The following is a 19,194-nucleotide window of genomic DNA, read 5'->3' as shown; positions in this document are numbered from 1 at the left end:
TGCAGGTGTGAAGGCCGCATCACACTGATGATCATGTTTGGATTTTCTCACCAGTGCACACGGAGCACTAAGCACTTTGAACAGGGACAGGGTCACAATTATGAGGACTAAAGTTTGATTTAAAACGTGTGTTTTCTTTCAAATAACAGAAAAGAGAAACACACTGTTTTTGATCTGATTTGTTCAATATCACAAAATGCTGGATGACTGAAACCGCAGCTGTGCCAGATCCCCACAAACAACTACTAGTACAGTTAACTTCTTTGTGTCAAATATGCATGTAATGTTGTGTTTGGACCACTAGATGGCGCTGCTCCTCTATTGTCAATGTCATATCAGACTGGGTTTACACAGGCAAGAGTGTTGGCCTATCTCTGGCTGTTTCAGGGTCAGTTTATGCCTGTGTTGCCAGTTTTGTAGCAAACTTTACATTTCTTATCCCAATGTCAAAAACCCGACAAACTCCACACCTCATCTCACCTCATGATTTCATTGTTACTTTATATAAATTACTGTGGCCTGCACTGTGCCGGGAATAATCCAGCCCTCAGCGTTTGCGAATCAGAGGATTTTCCCAGGATTATACAAAGTTGTCTGTCTGACACGAGCTCCAGGCCTCTAGTGTCATGGTTGTACAGGCTGGCTGTCAAGGTGGAGCTACATAAAGCTAATTACCAGCTCTGTCAGACACTGATAGCATGATCCTCATCACAGTCTATCATAACTTTGTCTGTAAAAAGAAAAGAACAAGTGATAATCACCATACCACTGAAACTGTGAAACCCAGTAATACAGGATTTATAATAAATGTAGTTTTGATAAACAGTTCAACAGTGCACTGAGCAAACTTTATATTCTACACTTCTAACTTCAGTATAGAAGTATTTAGATATATTTATATTATATGTTTCTAATCTTTGAACAAACACATATACAGACAGGGAAGACACATAACCACTGTAGTATTACCAACTATCAAACACACACTGACACACACTAACACAGTAAGCACTGGCAGTAACATTAAAAGCAGTCACCGATCTGACTGATTACCTCGCCTGTCCCTGCTCATAGGGTCTCTCCAGAACTAATATATAACTTGGAGCTATTTCAGGAAGGAGCTTTAGCCAATAAGCTGCCGCTGATCCCAGCTTCACAGAGGAACATCATTCTCTTACTTTTCACTGACGGGACTACCAGTGAAAATGACTTCTCACCTTGATTAATTGTAAAAAGAAAAAGGAAAAAAAGAAAATCTAATAATTTAATGGAACTTGTGAATTAATTAGTATCTGATGCAAAATCTAGTATTTTATTTCCACAGCCATGATTTGTCTCTTGTTTATGTTAACTTCTGCTATGTCCAATTCACCTACAGTAGTCCCTAATGGATCTTTCAGATTTTTGTGAAAGACGAGTAAAGTTGACCTGACATGACTACCAAAGGTCTGATGTTTTTTTTTTCTCTGCATGCCAACAGACTTATTTGTATTTCAGGTTCTGCAGGCGATGTACCCCAGCCTACCTGGAAGGTTATGTTGGTTGGTTATGTAACAAGTTTAGCCCTTCCAGGACTTTGCATAGCCCTTAATATAGTAGCAATGGCCCAAATAAAGAATTCTCCCCGAGGTCAAACACCCCTGCACCAAACCTGTGTCACCTGATGCTGTGACATTGGCATGGTATTTAACATAGAAATACACTCATCAGCTACAGCATAACAACCTTTTAGTGGTTTAAACAAACAGCTTTTATCAAAGTCATTTTGTATTTTTCTCCTTTAATTTCACTAAACCGTCCTCAGTTAAATATAGAGCACCCCCCTGCCCTGCTTCTTGAGGGTATTAAACCCTTTAAGTGGTCGTGGCTGAGAGGAGACCAACTCTAATCCATTAAGAGCAACATTTTGCTTGTGAGAGAAAGTTAGCAGTCCATTCCATTAAGGCTATGCTCCTGTTTAATTGGATAAGAGCAGCTGGAGGTGAGAAACAATAGGCAGGACTGGTTGGATTTATTCCCAGTAGGGAATATGCTATTTATTTAGGAAATTAAATGGAATAAAGCATAAAAACAAAAAACTAAAAACATATTTTAAAACATCATTCTGACAGACTGTCAAAATCTCTATCTTTTCAATATTCTTTTATGGTACTAAGTCATCACTGATTTAAAAAAAAATTAATTACCATGTTATGACCATAATTACTCAAAAACACACACAGGCACTGCACCGGTAGAGGCAGAGGTGGAGCTGTGTTACGGACATGGCACTTGACAGAATAGGTCACATCATTTGACCTCACCTACAGGTGGCTATTGAGGCTTACAGTTCTCACGTGTAAAGCCTGACCTGACTTGAAGCTTGTGCACCGTGCACACAGATTCAACCACACACACTCACCCTTACATCTTTTAAGGACACATGTTGGCATAATACATTACCCTCAGCCTTACCCTAACCTTAAGAGTCAGAAGTAAATGCTTGACTCCTGCCCCTTACCTGAACTTTACTTTATTGTAACCAGACCGGCAAAAATGCCCATACTGTACTGTCAGGAAGCCCTTGGTCCTTGTGTAGCAGAGCTTCCTACCCTGGAAGCCACCACTGTGATTCTGCAGTTCAAAGTGTCAGGAACTTTGTCTGTATATTGGTCCAGATTCGCATAATGTCAGTAGTCTTTATTGTTGTGCTATAAATGTAGGATACAGGATTGTCTCTTAAGAGCAGGTGTTGCTCCCAAAGCCAAAGCCAGTTAGACATATGAGAAATGAAAGACAGAGGGCACAGTGGCATCAGGTCAACCTACTGGCTGATAATGACTCAAATTGAAGATTGAAAGATGGGATGAAATCTGCTCAGGAAAAAAAAACTCACCAGGGAACTTTCCCAAAGTCCACATTTATATTACATAATAAGTCCGAGGTTACAAAGCATATACTTTCTCACCACCTCTAGAGTGACATGTACATAATTTATTTTGTTCCACTGGTGTTATTAAGGTTACTTTAACTTTATAGCATGGTATTAGCAAAACATGCATTCTAAAATTGTGAAATTGGACTCACTCATCGGATCACTTTGAGGCTTGTTTGACAGAACTGATGGGTATCCTGAGGTTTGAACAGCGTGGCAACCCTCAGTTGCTTCACACATGCAACCTGGTGCTACAGCAGAGACCCAATAGACCTGTCCCCCATGTACCTTTCACAAAGCTTGAATATGCTGAAATATCAATCAGAATAGCACTGTGACTTTAACTTGTCCTTTTTACTAAGTATTGTCCCTGTTGACTTTGTATAATATATATTTTTCACCATCATAACAAAACACCAAAAATATGAATACAATGTAATGTAAATCTAAACAGTATCCCAGAGTGAAGATGTGCTAGACTAAGTGTGATTCGGAAAGGTCTCTTGTGCCTCTCCATCTCTATTTGAAACCCTAGTTTAAGTAAAGACATGTCGGTTTGACTTAAATTTAGGTGAGTAAAGCTGTAAAGCTCTAATACATGATATAAGTATATCATGCAGCAAATCTTCTGAACTTTGCTCAAGTGCATTCAATCACAGAGCAATTGGGATAGTTTTCAAAGGCTTTATGCACAGCACTATGATCTGATGGCTTCAGCCCCATCAAGCTGTAAGCTCGTTGTGTAAGACAGGAAGAAATGATACATGACACTATAGGGAAGATGGGAGTGGGGCGGGGAGGGGGGGTCGAGGAGAGGCAATGACAGACAGCACTGATCCTCATTCTTGGGCAGTGACATGGAGAGAGAGAGGAAGGCGGGGAGGGCGGGGGCAAGGCAGGTGTAGAGAGGTAGAGGGTGCCAGTGTGGAAGGGGGGAGGAACATGCAACATCAGCTTCTGAGCTGATGTCTTGGAGCTCCACCTCTGCTGAGGGAGGAAAATCTTACTGAGGATTTACTGTTGGGATCTTCAGACTGAACACTGAGCCCGCGGGACCTTTCTCCTTTGGGTTTCAATTTACTAGTGGAATATTTACTCAGAGACTGTGGACCAGCCTGCCTACTGGACTCCTTCCTGCTGAATGGGAAATATCCAAGAGTGGTATGAGAAAATGATGCTTGTGCGCATATTGTGTATAGCTGTACTTTGTCTTTGCTCCAACAGAGTCCAGGGTGTTTCTTGAAGAACTGCTGTTATAGCACAGCTGGATCTGAAATTCTCCTATTTTTGTTTCACAATGACTGACATTGGTGTTTGATTTGCGGATTAAGACTGTTAAATTGGATTGTTAAATTAAGGAGCTGTGAGAATGTATTTTGACATTGCATTTAATCCCCATGTGGTTGCCTCATGATTAAATGATGTAAAACATTTATTTCTAAGTTGTTATTCAGTTTGATTTGCTGGTGTAAAGTTGTTTGACTGTGTGCAGCGGCATCAGTGTGCAGGGCCTAAGGCTAATCTAAATCTATCTTCTCAGAGATTAAATAGCTTCCTAATGAGCTTTCACTAATGTCCAAGCTTCACCTAAAGGAGAGCTCTCCCTGCAGGTTCTCAGCACAATGTCAAAAAGGCCACAGCACTTAAGCAGAATTGTTGCTATTAATACTGGTACTATCAACTATCAGTTGCAATTTAGTTACAGTAACCCCAAATGCAAGAGACATTTATGTAATATTGTATGTATAGCCACATGAATGCTGACTAGTTTCAGATGCAACATTGATTTATCATAAACAGTCTGTTTACATAGAACAGACTCTTAGACTCCTGCCCTGCAATTATTATAATTGATCTGAACCTTGAACCGAAAGTCAATTTTGTTACAATATTATTGATTAGAATCTTCATCTATGAGACAGCTAGTGCAGTAGTTATATAATGTAGTTGTATAAATGTATATTTGCAATGTATATATCCAATTAAGACGTAGCAGTGTAGAGGTACAAAATAACAGGCAATGTCCTTAAGGACAGTGGTTGAACTTATTACACTTGCTACAATTAACAACGCTACAATTAACAAGGCAAGTGTGTGACAACTGGATGATGTGAGGAGTGGACAAAGTTCAATAAATGCAACATGCCACGTGTAAGAGGCTTAACTTTATTTATTCTCGTCTAATTTAATGCATTCATTTACATTTGTATCACTTTTTTCTCTGTCTTCTAGTGAGTAATATGAAGAAGCCTTTGAATGGGCTAGATCCAGGAATCAGACGGCAGGGCTTCCATTCTGCTTAGACCGGGGAGCAGCATGCAAACAAACCGGTGAACCGCCGCGGCCTGTCAAACCCCCGCCCTCGTTGCCACCAGCACCACCAGCCCAGCTTTGGGGGGGACTCCAGACACTTCCACTCTGCCTGACGAGCTACGCCAAACACCATGGATTTCATGCTACCCGTGAGAAGTCGAGACACAATGGCTCCCTCCAGCTCTGCTCCTCTTCTGGGCCCTCGCAGCAAGTGGACCAGGCATCACTACCAGGGCATCAAGAGAAAGCTGCGGCCTGGACGGATTATGGGCTTCATCATCAGCCTGGTGGTGGTCTCCACAGTCTGTTCATGGAGTGCCTTGTCGCTGGCCACAACGTTGGCCTCTGAGCTGGAATTGCCCGCTGAGGGCTCAGCTGAGGCAGCAGTGCCCCAAAGAACTCTTCTGCAGTACCACAACCTCTCAGCTGCCCCAGAGGACACACCTGTGGCCATGAGATCATCTGACGAGATGAATCAAGGGGACTATCCAACAGACTATTTCAGCGTGGAGGACAGACGTCAGGGCTTTGTGGTGTTTCATATGTTTGGCATGTTGTACATGTTCATATCCTTAGCCATTGTCTGTGATGAGTTCTTTGTCCCAGCACTCACTGTCATCACGGAGAAGCTGGAGATCTCTGATGATGTAGCAGGAGCCACCTTCATGGCAGCAGGTGGTTCAGCCCCAGAGCTTTTCACATCTGTCATAGGAGTCTTCGTCTCCCACAGTAATGTCGGTATCGGTACCATCGTGGGCTCAGCTGTGTTCAACATCCTGTTTGTGATTGGGATGTGCGCCCTGTTCTCCAAAGAGGTGTTGAACCTCACCTGGTGGCCTCTGTTCAGAGACGTCTCATTCTATATCATTGGCTTGCTGATGCTCATCTATTTCTTTCTGGATAATCAAATCACATTGGGGGAGAGTATCAGCCTGCTGTGCTGCTACATAAGCTACGTGACATTCATGAAGTTCAATGCCAGTGTAGAACATCTCATCAAGGGCCTACTGGGAAGCAACCAGGTGGACGAGCTGGAGACTGCACCAAAGGTGAGCCCCATTTCACCGAACCATCCATCCATCCATCCATCCATCCATCCATCCATCCATCCATCCATCCATCCATCCATCCATCCATCCATCCATCCATCCATCCATCCATCCATCCATCCATCCATTATCCATCCATCCATCCATCCATCCATTTTTCCATCTATTATCCATCCATCCATCAATCTACTATCCATCCATCTATTATCCATCCATCCATCAATCTACTATCCATCCATCTATTATCCATCCATCCATCCATCCGTCCGTCTGTCCGTCCGTCGGCCCGTCCGTCCGTCCATCCATCCATCCATCCATCCATCCATCCATCCATCCATCCATCCATCCATCCATCCATCCATCCATCCATCCATCCGTCCATCCATCCATTTTTCCATCTCTTATCCATCCATCCATCCTTTAACCTCCATTCTTTTGAAGTGCCCATCCTACTGTTGGCACTTACAGCACTCATCTTTCACCCCATCTTGGCTGTTAACAGCTGAAGCCTACATAAATCCATCCATACATTTATCCCATTCTTACTGGCTAACCACTGAAGGAGCATCCCCATCAGAAACAACCATCAAGAGCTTTCCAAGTAGTTTAGCATGTCAGAGAGCAGGGGGAATAAGACGGTGAAAATGTAGTATAAAAAAAGTATAAAAGATGCAGTTTCTGTTTTTTCTTTAAGAAATTATTAATGTGGGTTTTTGATTTGGATGAGGGGATTAATCAAACCATCTGAGTATAGTAGTAGTAGTATAATAGTGCTCCTGTTCCGTGACACTGCAAGAGTGTTATATTGAGGCACAGAAGGTGTTAAAACAGAGGTTGCTAAACAGACAGCACTCTGTCAGGCAGCCAAGCCCTCTTGAATTCTCCTCTGGAAGGATATAAAGATTTGTCTTAATTTGCCACCTGTGCAGCTCGCACAGTACAGACGCAGAGCCAGACTGCTGTGTCTTCGTGCTGACTAAGTCTATGAACAGGCCTCATCTTCAGTTACTACTTTTAGTAAGGGAATAGGATCAGAATAGGACTGGTGTAACAGAGCTGGTCAGTAAAATGCCCTCATTTGACACGGATTAAAAGACAAAGACAATTTGTGTATAAATACTTTTGATATGGTAATTTTGTTTTACTATTAAATACATGGTCACATGTATCACACATATGTTTCCAGTTCAGTAAAGTACACAAACTAAAGATAACAATAATGATCTTCAGGCAATATTCAGCTATCCCTTTATTCTTCCAATTTGATAATTATTGAATTATTTGTCATCAAATTGGGATTCATCTTTCTATTCTGAGACTCTCAAAAACAACATTAGTGCTTTTTTAATCCCATGCCAGTCAGTTTTCAATGAATTTTCCTAAACATGGTAATTGTTCTCTTGCCATGGTGATTTCTGATGTCACGTTGATAATCCTGAAACCTACATATAGTGGAGATGGATGTATTTGAGATGGATGTCAGAGATGACGCTCTGGGTAATAAAATCAAGGGGAAAAATTAAAGCAAAGACATGGTAAAAGCAGTCAAAAGGAAAATCCATGTAGGATCACTTCAACCCCATCAGCACACTCCCTCCTCCAGCTCCCTTGGTATTGGTTATGACACTGGGTAAAGTGTCTTCTGACGCTGGTAGGAAACCTGTAGCCCTGAGCTTTGTTTGTCCTCTGTTTCAACTCAGTCACACTAAAGATCATTTCAGAACATCTTTGGTTGTTCATCCTAACTCAGATTATACACAGATAATATCATCCTCCAGGGTTAGCCAAGCATAGACACATGAGAGTAGTTTTCTATTTTACTTCTAAGAATTAAAACCAACCATAATTTTGTCACTCGGAGAGTGCAGTGTTACTGTTTCAGCATGTCTTCTACTGACATGCTGTTGACCTAATTGCAACGCACTTACAATTACCATTAGTCACTTCACAATCATAGGGCCAATCACTTCACATCAGGCAGGAGAAGATAATGGGATATGAGTATAATTTTGAGATTAGCTTGATGGCGGATTTCTAAACTGAGCTGCGAGCTGATGATGTGGTGCAAAAGATTCAACACAACACACAAATAAGCTTATCATTGTTTTGGTTTTTCACATCTGTCTCTCCGTCTGTTGTATGTTCTGTCTGTGTGTGCAGTTGGAGTCAGATCTGTTGCTCTCTGATGTTGTAATCTCATACGGCGCTCAGGTGACAAATGCTAAAACTACTGTTGGCTGATCTTAGAGCAGCTTGCCCGTAGCTTAGACCAGCATCACCCATTACCAGTTCTTCAGGGGCGTATACAGTGCAGTGCTGCTTTTGTTTTTGCCGGCAATATTAAGTACAGATAATGATCTCTTTTTTTTTTAAATCACCATAGACCTATAATATGAGATAATAATACAAAAAATAAACAGAACAACTGTTAAGATGCAAAAAGGACTGAAACACTTCATAGAATGATGCAACTATTTCTATGGATGTATTTCAGGTCAGTAGATGTTTGATTTAGGCAGCAGATGAGCTTATGATCATTAGCCTCTAATAATGGTTGGATCTGCTTTAAACCTTTTCCTTTGAATGCTTAGGTAAGATAGAAAAACTGACTTGCTTTTATTTAGGATTTATAGAGTTATGACTTATTTGCTACTGCATTGCAGTTAATTACTTATAAAAACAATAAAACTTCCCATTACACATGTCTTTCTTCTCTTTTACATTATTTTTCTAACTATAGATTGGTAGCAGCTGATTTAGTACTCTCCAGTTTGTTTCATTTTCTTCAGGCAAGAATGTATTTAAGATGTTTTTATCTCAGTGTAATCCATCGGTTTCAGACAGTGAAAAAAGAGGCTTTGTTGTTGTTATCTTTTATTTTTCCAGGCTGAAAGTGTATTATTAGAACGGTGTAGAATCCACGTCTAATGTCATATTCTTTGTATTTCTTCTAAACATGAGAGCCAAATACCTTTGTGTACTGATCAACCATCTATCAGTATCAGTGTTGTTGCAGGAGCCTGGTTTGACACTTGTGCCCTTCTGGGAATCAGCTGTTCTTCAGGCTGCCTCACCTCAACCCAAGAACAGCTTTTCTCTTTCTGTCGTCTGGCACTTGATGTCCAACTGCCTTGCCCTCATGTGTTGGTAGCTAAATAATCCCTGGGGTTAATGCTCTCCAATCCCATTAGCCCCGCTAATAATAGCCTGATGCTCCTTGGGGGGAGCAGGAATCGGCAGATCACTGAGAAGAAAGACTGAATGCTCCTTCACCAGCCTGCAGTCATTCTCATTGCATTGTGTGGTTTTTATGTTTGTGCATGACTGACAGTGTTTCAGGCAGTTTTGTGTATTGTACGTGTGGCATGCTGTGTCTGTTTAGGAGAGAGAGAGAGAAGATCTGTTGGTTTGCCCGCTGATGGCACTAAAGATGCCAATCCTCTCTGATCCCCTTATCAACTTCTTACCTGCAGTGACGACAGCAAACATCGGCCTAGCTCCTCTGCAGGGAACTAAGAAAATGTGCAAATTCTTCTCAATCATATAGCTTTGTGCTCTGCATAGATCACAATGCAAGAAGTGGCATCGAACAGAGGAAGCATTAGCATTGGTATCTGCATGGGATCTTTGGTAATGTTTCTTATATTAATGATTGAGAGTGCAGATATATATTGACTTCATACAGTAAATTTGTGTTCTGAGGTCAGCACAAAGCTTAACTCATTTATCTTACACTTGCAGCTGTCCGCCTAAGTTCCACAACATGACTTATTATCTTTTCATGTGATCTTTATCAAAACCTTCCATCCTAATGCAGCAGTGTCAATGTAAGAAGGAAGCAGCTTTTTTATTTATCAGTAGCTTCAAAGTCGATGCTGTTGATCGTTGATGGATGCCTATACTGGCTGCAGGGGAACTTTGAGTTGTAATTACCAAAATGAAAAAAGGTAGCAGGGATTTGCTGACAGAGCAGTGTGAAAGACAAATGTTTGACAGAACGGTGACCTGTGAAAGTTGCCTTACACACAGGCTTGAAAAGTCTAAAAGTGGTGATCTCTGCTGATTAATCCTGGCTAAGTCCAACAGCTCGGACAGTCAAGTGGACACGGGAGAGAGAGAGAGAGAGGACGAAAGAGAGAGAGAGAGAACAAAGGGACCAGGAAAGTGCACACGGATAGATTTGAATTTTGTAAATGTGAACTGATCGTGCTTCACTGTTGACAGGTTGATGGTTTCTGTGATGAAGAGAAAGTTTGGTGTAAATAAAAGTCTGGCTTCAGGACTGCTGTCCATCCTGGATTCTGGTGTCTGGAACAGGGATGAGACAAGTGAACCGGAACAGCAGCTCAGCCCAACGTCCACAAATCTTTCAGGGAAACTTTCTTCTTTATCTGAGCAGATCATCCTCAAATCACAAATTATTATCCTATTTGTTATAACATGAGTGAGTCATCAGCTGCTTCTAGTAACCCATTTTAATTCCAGAGGGATATTCCCATTGTTGATTATATTTTGTATGCATATTATCCAAGTTTACTCAAAGATTAAAAATTCTGTTTAATAATTAATAATTAACACAGTAATGTGACAAAGAAGAAGTCCCGAACACTTAATCTGACCATACATACTGTATATCTGTACATATACAAGAGAGCAAGTTTTTATATAATCTTTTTTTCTCTGTCTTACGTTGTCGGCCAGTAAAAAAAAAAGTACTTTATAGGACAAAGTGGAGTTGAGGGTTTTAATTGTCCATGAAACCTAAGAAATGCATCACAATTCATCAGGGAATAACAAGATAAGAATAACAGCATGGCACTTCATAATAGATGGACTTTGTAATCACATTTGCCTTTTCGATTATCTAATCTATTGATTAAAGCAATTATTTTGATTGTGAGAAATAGAAACTAGGCTACTGAAAATGTCCATATCAAGGTAACATTCTGTTATTTTCGGAGAGCAGATGTCACTCAGGTTTATATGAATTTTTAACAGCTGTGTTTACATTTCGACTAGTCCAGCAGTTACAGATATACATATTTTTGAATGTGTTTCTGCACCATGTTTGGATGACAACACAAACTGGGTTTTCACACAAAGGACAGTTGTGAAAAGCCAGTGTCAGTGCCGTCAGACTCTACAGCAGCATCTGAGCGTCTTTTATTATCCAGCAGCTCTCAGGAGCCATGTGAGCGTTAGACAGCATCAACTAATGCCAAGCTGGCCTCAGCCATTAGGGCAGGAGCTGCACTGCTCAGCAATCACATGGCCAACACAGACAGGTGTCCACCACTTAAATTCTGTCCTATACATCTTTGACATTGTTTTCTTCACAAACACTACTACATACTGTCTAGTTAACTTTATAGTTCCAGGGGAAAACATTTCTGAAATGATATCCTGTGTTCAGCTCAGTTTGGTGAGTCCAACAGCTCTAATGTAAATTTAGAGATATCAATGAACATCAAATTATCTGCAGCCAGGAGATCTTCATGCAATTTAGTAAGTTACAAATACTTCCTCAAACTAATCTGGACCGGAGAAACATATAACAGGTATATATAGGTGTGACAGCCCATTAAATAAAGAAACCCCTGGCTTTAGCTTTGCCTCAGCTGCCATAACAGCAGCAGGTATCTTGTCAGATTCAAGCTAAAGGGATTATCTGCTCAAACTCTGAGGCCTCCATCATGAAAACGTGTCAACAACAAGACGCTCCACCTCTCTCTGTAGTGTCTCTGGATGTCTAAGTTTTATTTTTCTTACTGTGTATGTAGGACATCTGTACTTTATAATTTGAGTTAGGGGGTGTACAAATTAAAGAGGAAGAGTTAGCTCAGCTGCGTGCCACAATTCCTTACATAAGCTTTGTGTTATGTCTATTTAAGGAAAAAGATGAGGCAGCGCAAGCAGCTAATGCAGCTCCTTACTAAGGTTTTAAGTGTCGTCACATTCGACACCTTGAGTTTTAATTCTATGCAGTGTGACTATATTTCTAACTACGAAAACTCACACAGTTTTCAGTGCTTTGAAAATATTATGAGCGGATAAGTGCAGTAAAGGACCAAGATGAGATAGTGAGTTTATTTTGAATTACAAAAGTGCATTAACATCTTCCTGAACCTTTTAGTACTAATAAAATAGCTAAAATAGCTAGAGTTTTAGAGGTGAATGAAGTGTCCAGTTTATAAGAACTAACATTATCTGGCACAGCAGTACTGTAGTCAGATAATCAGATGTAGTTATGCTTAAACGCTGTTCAAGCACCTTCAGCATTTCACATTTCTAAACTATCATTTTAACTTATTTTAGAAAAATATCTAAGTAACTGTAAATTATTGTTGAATTAACATGACATGACCTATCATTACAGTGCAATCTGCAAGTTGTACCTTTAACAAATGCCTTGGTTCTTTGCTTTAATTTTTCTGTCTTACTATTTTCAAGTAATCTAATGCATACACTAAAGAGACATCATATAAGGAAGTAGGGGCACACACACACACACACATTTTCATCACGTATATACTCCAGTAAAACCAACCAGCAACATACAACAGACAAAAGAGAGAAAAAAAGAATTAACTGTCCAGATCTGCCCCTAAATGACTCCTCCACCTTAAGTGCCAATCAACTATCAGACAGGGGTGGAAACACTTAAAATTCATAACATCTGTGATAATCTGTGAAAACCTCCTCATTCATTTGATAATAATGTTGGTCTTGTGGTCTGTACAAATAAGAACACATTTACATTACTCTGTGTTACATTTGTAGGGCCCACTAAAGTTACTGTTCCCATTTGTTTTCTTGAACATCTCCAATTCCCCTGACTCCTACACTAAACCATCCCCACTGCTGACATCACCACCTCTGTATTTTTGACAAACCCACACCGCAGTCTCTGTCTGTCTGTCTCAGCCAGTGGACTGTGCGTGTTTGTGTGTGTTTCTCTATGTGGTGACACTACTGTGCTGTATAAGTCCTCTGAAGAAATGGCTGGGGTTGAGATTAGTGTGAGTCCTCCTCTGTGTGTCGTGTGTGTAGGATCCTAGTTTTCATGTTGGAACCTCTGGCTCTGGCTGTGCGTGGTTTATTCATTTATTTATGGTTCAATTTTGATGAAGAAAGAAAATTGATGAGTTGGTAACAATGGGTTCCTTTTCTTTTCATTATCCTATTGTGGACTGAACAAGGCTCACGTCATCTTTCCTAACCATTGTGCAGTCAACAAAATGATAGAGTAGAAATTCATTATCATTTTTATTTTAAAAAAAGAAAAGAAAACATATGTGCTTGTGAGTCTGTGCCATCTGTTTTATCTGACTCAAACTAAGACCTGTTCTTTGTGTCTGTTCTTAAAGTTTCCCTGACTAAAATCCACCCCTGCCATCTGCTTGTTTCCATTAAGCGATTTTACATCTTCATTTCACCCCTGTTAAAGGTCCAGCAGGGTCTGTAGGAGTTTCACTTGTGCCCTCCCCACCCCGCTGATGTGAGATGAGATGCAATCCAACCCAACAGCAACACTTACTCAAAATTGCTGTCATATAAACATGTCACATGACACAAAGACAGGTCATAAATAATTGAGTTCTTTGCAGGTCTAATGTGTTGGATTGCATATAGCACGTATGTTTGTGTCACTGTATTCATTAAAAAAAAAAAAAATTTAAATGTATATTAAAAAGACGGTATATGTACTGTACTGTATATGGACTGTACTGTATGTATTATGTTTTCTTTCTCTGTGTTTTTCCCTAAAGGTAAATGCTCCAGGAGATGATGAGCACAAGCTGACGGTATGTTTGTTTTGTGTTTGTAAAATTATTATGCACTGTCTGGTCCTGGTCAATGTGTAAGAAGGCAATCAATGTGTCTGATTTGATTCACATTGCACTAAATGTGTGAGATTGTTCATTTAAAAAAAGGAGTTTTAAATGTGATGGATGAATAGAAATGTTACTTGAACAATTTGAGTAGCTGCTTATTGTAGAGTTTTTTTTTTTTACTTTGCACACGTTTTAAAAATGACTAGAAATGATGAATGATGTTGAAATGTGGAATGATTATGCATATGTTTATTTGCACACATAAAAACATTTTTGGTGTGTTTGCATGCAGGCAAAACCCAGACTGCAGAGAGAGGGCAGTTGTGCTTCTCTGCACAACTCACTGATGAGAAACAGCATCTTCCAGCTCATGATACACACACTGGACCCCCTCAGTGATGAAGGTATGTGTACAGTGTACTCAAAATATAAAAAGATGTAATAATCAAATCATGTGAAATGAGCACAGAGTATTAATTATGTACATTTGATTCCTCTGCATGCAATTAAACTGTGTGACAACATTAGGCGTAGTAGGTAGGCTAAATTAATAAAAAATGTGCATCACCTCTTCCCCCCTTCAAGTCCTACCACAATAAAACATTTTGTTCCACTGTACAGTGCATTTTGATCACCACCTCTCACATGCCGTCCTGTTTTATATGTCCCTTTTCCTGTTTTAGGACGTTTCAAAGAAAAAGCATCAATTCTTCACAAAATGGCCAAGCAGCAGTGTAAAGAAGAGGCTGCTGCCGCTGCTGCTGCTGCCAATGCCAATGGTGTAGGTGAGTGACAGTGATGAATTTTATAAAATGGGAGCCAATTTGTGCCGCTCAACAATCAACATGTAAATCATGTTACAACTCAATTAGCCAGTCACTAACATCATCAAGAACTGTAGCTATTTATAGGTGAGAGACTACACTCATGAATCATCTGTGTGTTTATTACAAATGAATCAAAGAGTGGTGGGCAGGCTAGAGAAGAATTGATTCAATAAGAATACTGTGAAACTAAACTGAAGTTACAATGATTATATTAAAATGTCAATGCTGCCGTCAGTTATTTTGCAGATGTTATCTATTATAGGGCCTCGTCTATTATAGCCTGTTTTATTTATCATTATTGCATAAATATGCATCAGTGATATCTAAAGGGGCAAGCTGAAAAAATAAGGCATTTTCCAAAATTAACACTATTCTTGTTTTAAACATTTACCTTTTCTCTCCTCTGTTTCTCTCTCAAAGCTGATAAAAACATCCCCAACAGTTCTAATGTTGCAGTGGAGGTCACGCCACCCATGAACGGTATCATAGGAGGAGACGAGGTATGATTACAGAGCCTCATACAAGAGCAGAAAAACACTTACATGAAATATACATGTGACTCCCCTGCAAAATAGAGATGTCTTCGTTCTCATGTGGTTATATTTGGTGTAACTGATGAACTCTTCCTCAGGGTGAGGAAGAGGAGGATGAGGACCAGCCTCTGAGCTTGGCCTGGCCTGACACCAACAGGAAGAGGATCACCTACCTCCTCATCCTGCCCATCGTCTTTCCACTGTGGCTCACACTACCAGACGTCAGGAGAGAGGTGCCAACACACACACACTCACACACGCACACCACGAAAGAGAGTTATTGAGAAAGAGAAAGAGAGATAGAGGAAGACACAGAGAGAGAAGCTTTCTTATGATACATAAGGAACTCAGCTATTCCCAGTAATTGCTTTTTCACCATATATGTGTCATATTATTCACACACGTAATTGGGGAGCTTTAGTTTGTCAACCTGTCTTACTGCTGTCGTCAGACTCATTGCTGATCACAGTTTTCTCTACAATTGGATTTAGTGTTGTACATCTGGGATCCAAATGAAGCTTTAAATACAAAGGGTACACGTTTAGACACCACACACAGTGATGTAAAGGACTTTGTGCTTTATTATGCCAATAATTAGCATCTCACAACTGATAAATTGGATATATGAGGTTTTTAAAGGGATAGTTCCACATTTTGGCAAATACGACTATTGCGCCTAATCCCTATAGTCATAGCGGTAAGCGGTAGGTTCATTACCTTTAATTATCGGTGCATGTTGTTTTGAGATCTGCAGGGCAGAGACGTGAGCTGCTCAGGTAACACAATGGAGGTGAATGGTACAGGCCCCCTGCCCCTCATCAAACTCATCAAATATACAATCCAACGCCAAAATGCTCTCTTGGACAAGTTGTGATTTGCACATTCGCCACGCTATAAAATAATCATGTAACATTATGAGAGGGAGTTCTTTTTGAGGCAAATGCGTAGCCGGAACTACTTTCCAGAAACGGCTGCTGGGCGGAGTGATTTCAAAAGCGCAAGTTCAGAGTATTTGCTTCGTGTCGTAATGTTACAGTACATAATTATACATGATTATTTCATAGCATGGCGAATGTGCAGGTCACAACTTCTCGACAAGAGCATTTTGGAGTTGTTGGATTGTGTATTTGATGAGTTTTGAGGGACAGGGGACCTGTACCATTCACCTCCATTGTGTTCGCTGAGCAGCTCACGTCTCTGATTGAAGGTAATGAACCTACTCCTAAAACTATAGGGATTATGGCAATAGGTGAATTTGCCAAAATGTTGAACTATGTCTTTAACCAGGCCATGGCCAAATATGGATTTGTTGATGTGTTTTCTTTTTTCATTGACAGAGCTCAAAAAGGTTCTTCCCAGTAACTTTCATTGGTGCCATCAGTTGGATTGCTGCCTTCTCTTACCTGATGGTGTGGTGGGCTCACCAGGTAGGCCTACAACCCCCCCCCCCCCCACACACACACACACACACCCCCACCCACACACACTTTTAAACAAACACACACTCACAAAACACAATTCCAAAGATGCCTGTGAAATCTGTCCTTCAAGATCATTTTCTTTTCATCTCTGTGGTTCTTCGTCACATGAACATAATCTATTTTATTCTAATTCTGAAGCTGAGGATGCAGCTGACCATGGCAGCTAGTCCCAAGATAATCTGTCTTGATCCACAGCCAGATCAACCTGTAACGCTCTATTTTAACAGTGCAAAAGCAAAGACAGCCCTGCAGCAGGGGGCCATATGTACAAGGTCACAGAAGAAGCACACCTGCGTATCATGTTATTGCTGCTTTTTTCTTTTGCAACAAAATGATTCATAGTGTTGTCTATACTCAACAAACAGTACCATTAGTGGCTGTGCACACCATTAAGTTTTGACAATGTGCTTTCACCACAGCCTGTGCAGCTGTGATGTAGAGCGGACGCTCGGCTACAATGCTACATCATAGCATTTATCACTGTGGTCGAGTTGGGTCACACAAGTAGAACCTCTGACCTGAGTTCAATCAACAGTTGTAAAGTGATGCAAACAAAAAAAACAAAACTAGCAACAAGACAAAAAAATGTTCTGAGCAGCAGTGACTTTTCTGACCCTAAAGTTTGCGCAGCTGCAACATGAAAGTGTCTAACTTTTGCTCTCAGGTTGGAGAAACATTTTTTATCACAGAGGAGATCATGGGTCTGACCATATTAGCAGCTGGCACCTCAATCCCCGACCTCATCACCAGTGTGATTGTGGCACGAAAAGGCCTCGGTGACATGGCTGTGTCCAGCTCTGTGGGCTCCAACATCTTTGACATCACTGTGGGGTGAGTCCAGCAAACAACAAGGAAGACATCATTTCTATCCGCTGTGTCTTTTCCCTCCCGATTGACTCCTCTCTGTTCTTTCTGTTACCTCCAGTCTGCCGTTCCCCTGGCTCGTCTACAACATCCTCAACGACTTCAAGCCGGTTGAGGTGAGCAGCAACGGCTTGTTCTGCGCCATCGTCCTCCTCTTCCTCATGCTCCTCTTCGTCATCATCTCCATAGCGTCTTGCAAGTGGAGAATGAGCAAGATCCTGGGCCTCCTCATGTTTCTGCTCTACTTCGTGTTCCTCATCGTCAGCGTCATGCTGGAGGACAAAGTCATCACCTGCCCTGTCACCATCTGAGAGAGAGCAGATCCTGCTGATTCTCAGAAAATGGAAATCTAACATGAATGTGCTCGTGCGCACAATGATTTAAAATAGGATTGACACACAGACACAAACTCATCTGTCTCACACATGCACACAGTAGAAGACAGCACCCATACAGACAACACATACACAGACATGCACAGACAGATGAAGCAACAAACACACACAGGTTGTTACAGGTGCAGACTGGTGCATCGCAGCCGTCCAGCAGTGGCACGAAGGTCAGTCCTTCGTTAATGGACTTGTGCCACCCAACAGGAGAGACTCCACTCGCTTTGTACCATGTGGCTACATTCAGTAGCTGCTATTGGTTCAAACCAGCTGAGAGCAACTGACGGACAAGTGAAATGAACACTGCCCAGGATGGAAACGTCAATCGAAGAGCATCAGCTGTTTTGTTTTGTTTTGTTTTTTCAACTAAGGGGTTGTGTGGCGATAGAAGTACCTCCACTGCTCATGCAAGCAGCCGTGTTGAGCAAATTAACTGACAGTGGGGGTTCAAAGAGACTTTTTGTTTTTGTTTGAAGTTCCAGAGAGATGTACATCCTGCATGTCACAGGGAGGGGGGAGGGAGGGGGTTGCACATAAAGTGTGAAAGCTGCTTAATAGACCTTTAACAATGTCCGCTCCACCACCTGTATGGCTTTGCAGTTTCATCAACAAGAGAAATATTCAGTGTTGATGATTTTCAAAGACAGTGCATGGCACCTCAGGACATATTTGGCAGAAATTGTTACTTTCCAATTCATAAATATCTATTATAGTACACATTGAATGCTAAATAGATTCAATAGAGCACAGATAGCATGGACAGAGATTAAACCGGCTAAAGTTTTATCATGCTCAGTATTTCTGCTTATATCAGTATATCCCAACTATATTTTCATATTATACGTTTGTGAGTGTGACTTTTTCCTCTTCTGTCTTTTTCTGTCTGCCTTTACATGCATCATTTTAGAGAGAGAGAGACAGACAGAGGGAGAGAGAGAGAGAGAGAGAGAGAGAGAGAGAGAGAGACAGAGGGAGAGATTATTTCAGAC

At 40.9% G+C, this 19,194-nt stretch overlaps 1 protein-coding gene across 1 annotated transcript; it reads left to right on the top strand.

Annotated features, from left to right (window-relative positions):
* Nucleotides 1-3,999: 3,999 nt before the first annotated feature.
* On the top strand, nucleotides 4,000-18,127 carry LOC310994575 (solute carrier family 24 member 2; the record flags this gene model as incomplete). The annotated part of the gene is made up of 10 exons (XM_083983309.1): nucleotides 4,000-4,075; nucleotides 5,147-6,276; nucleotides 14,046-14,081; nucleotides 14,404-14,515; nucleotides 14,795-14,896; nucleotides 15,359-15,438; nucleotides 15,570-15,704; nucleotides 16,809-16,898; nucleotides 17,617-17,783; nucleotides 17,878-18,127. The coding sequence occupies exons 2-10, from the start codon at nucleotides 5,359-5,361 to the stop codon at nucleotides 18,125-18,127; spliced, it is 1,890 nt and encodes a 629-aa protein (XP_083839435.1). The 5' UTR covers nucleotides 4,000-4,075; nucleotides 5,147-5,358.
* Nucleotides 18,128-19,194: the final 1,067 nt, after the last annotated feature.

The sequence above is a fragment of the Trachurus trachurus genome (assembly GCF_905171665.1).
Source record: "Trachurus trachurus genome assembly, chromosome: 1".
Classification (NCBI taxonomy): Eukaryota; Metazoa; Chordata; class Actinopteri; order Carangiformes; family Carangidae; genus Trachurus; species Trachurus trachurus.
This window is presented reverse-complemented; position numbering and strand designations above follow the sequence as displayed.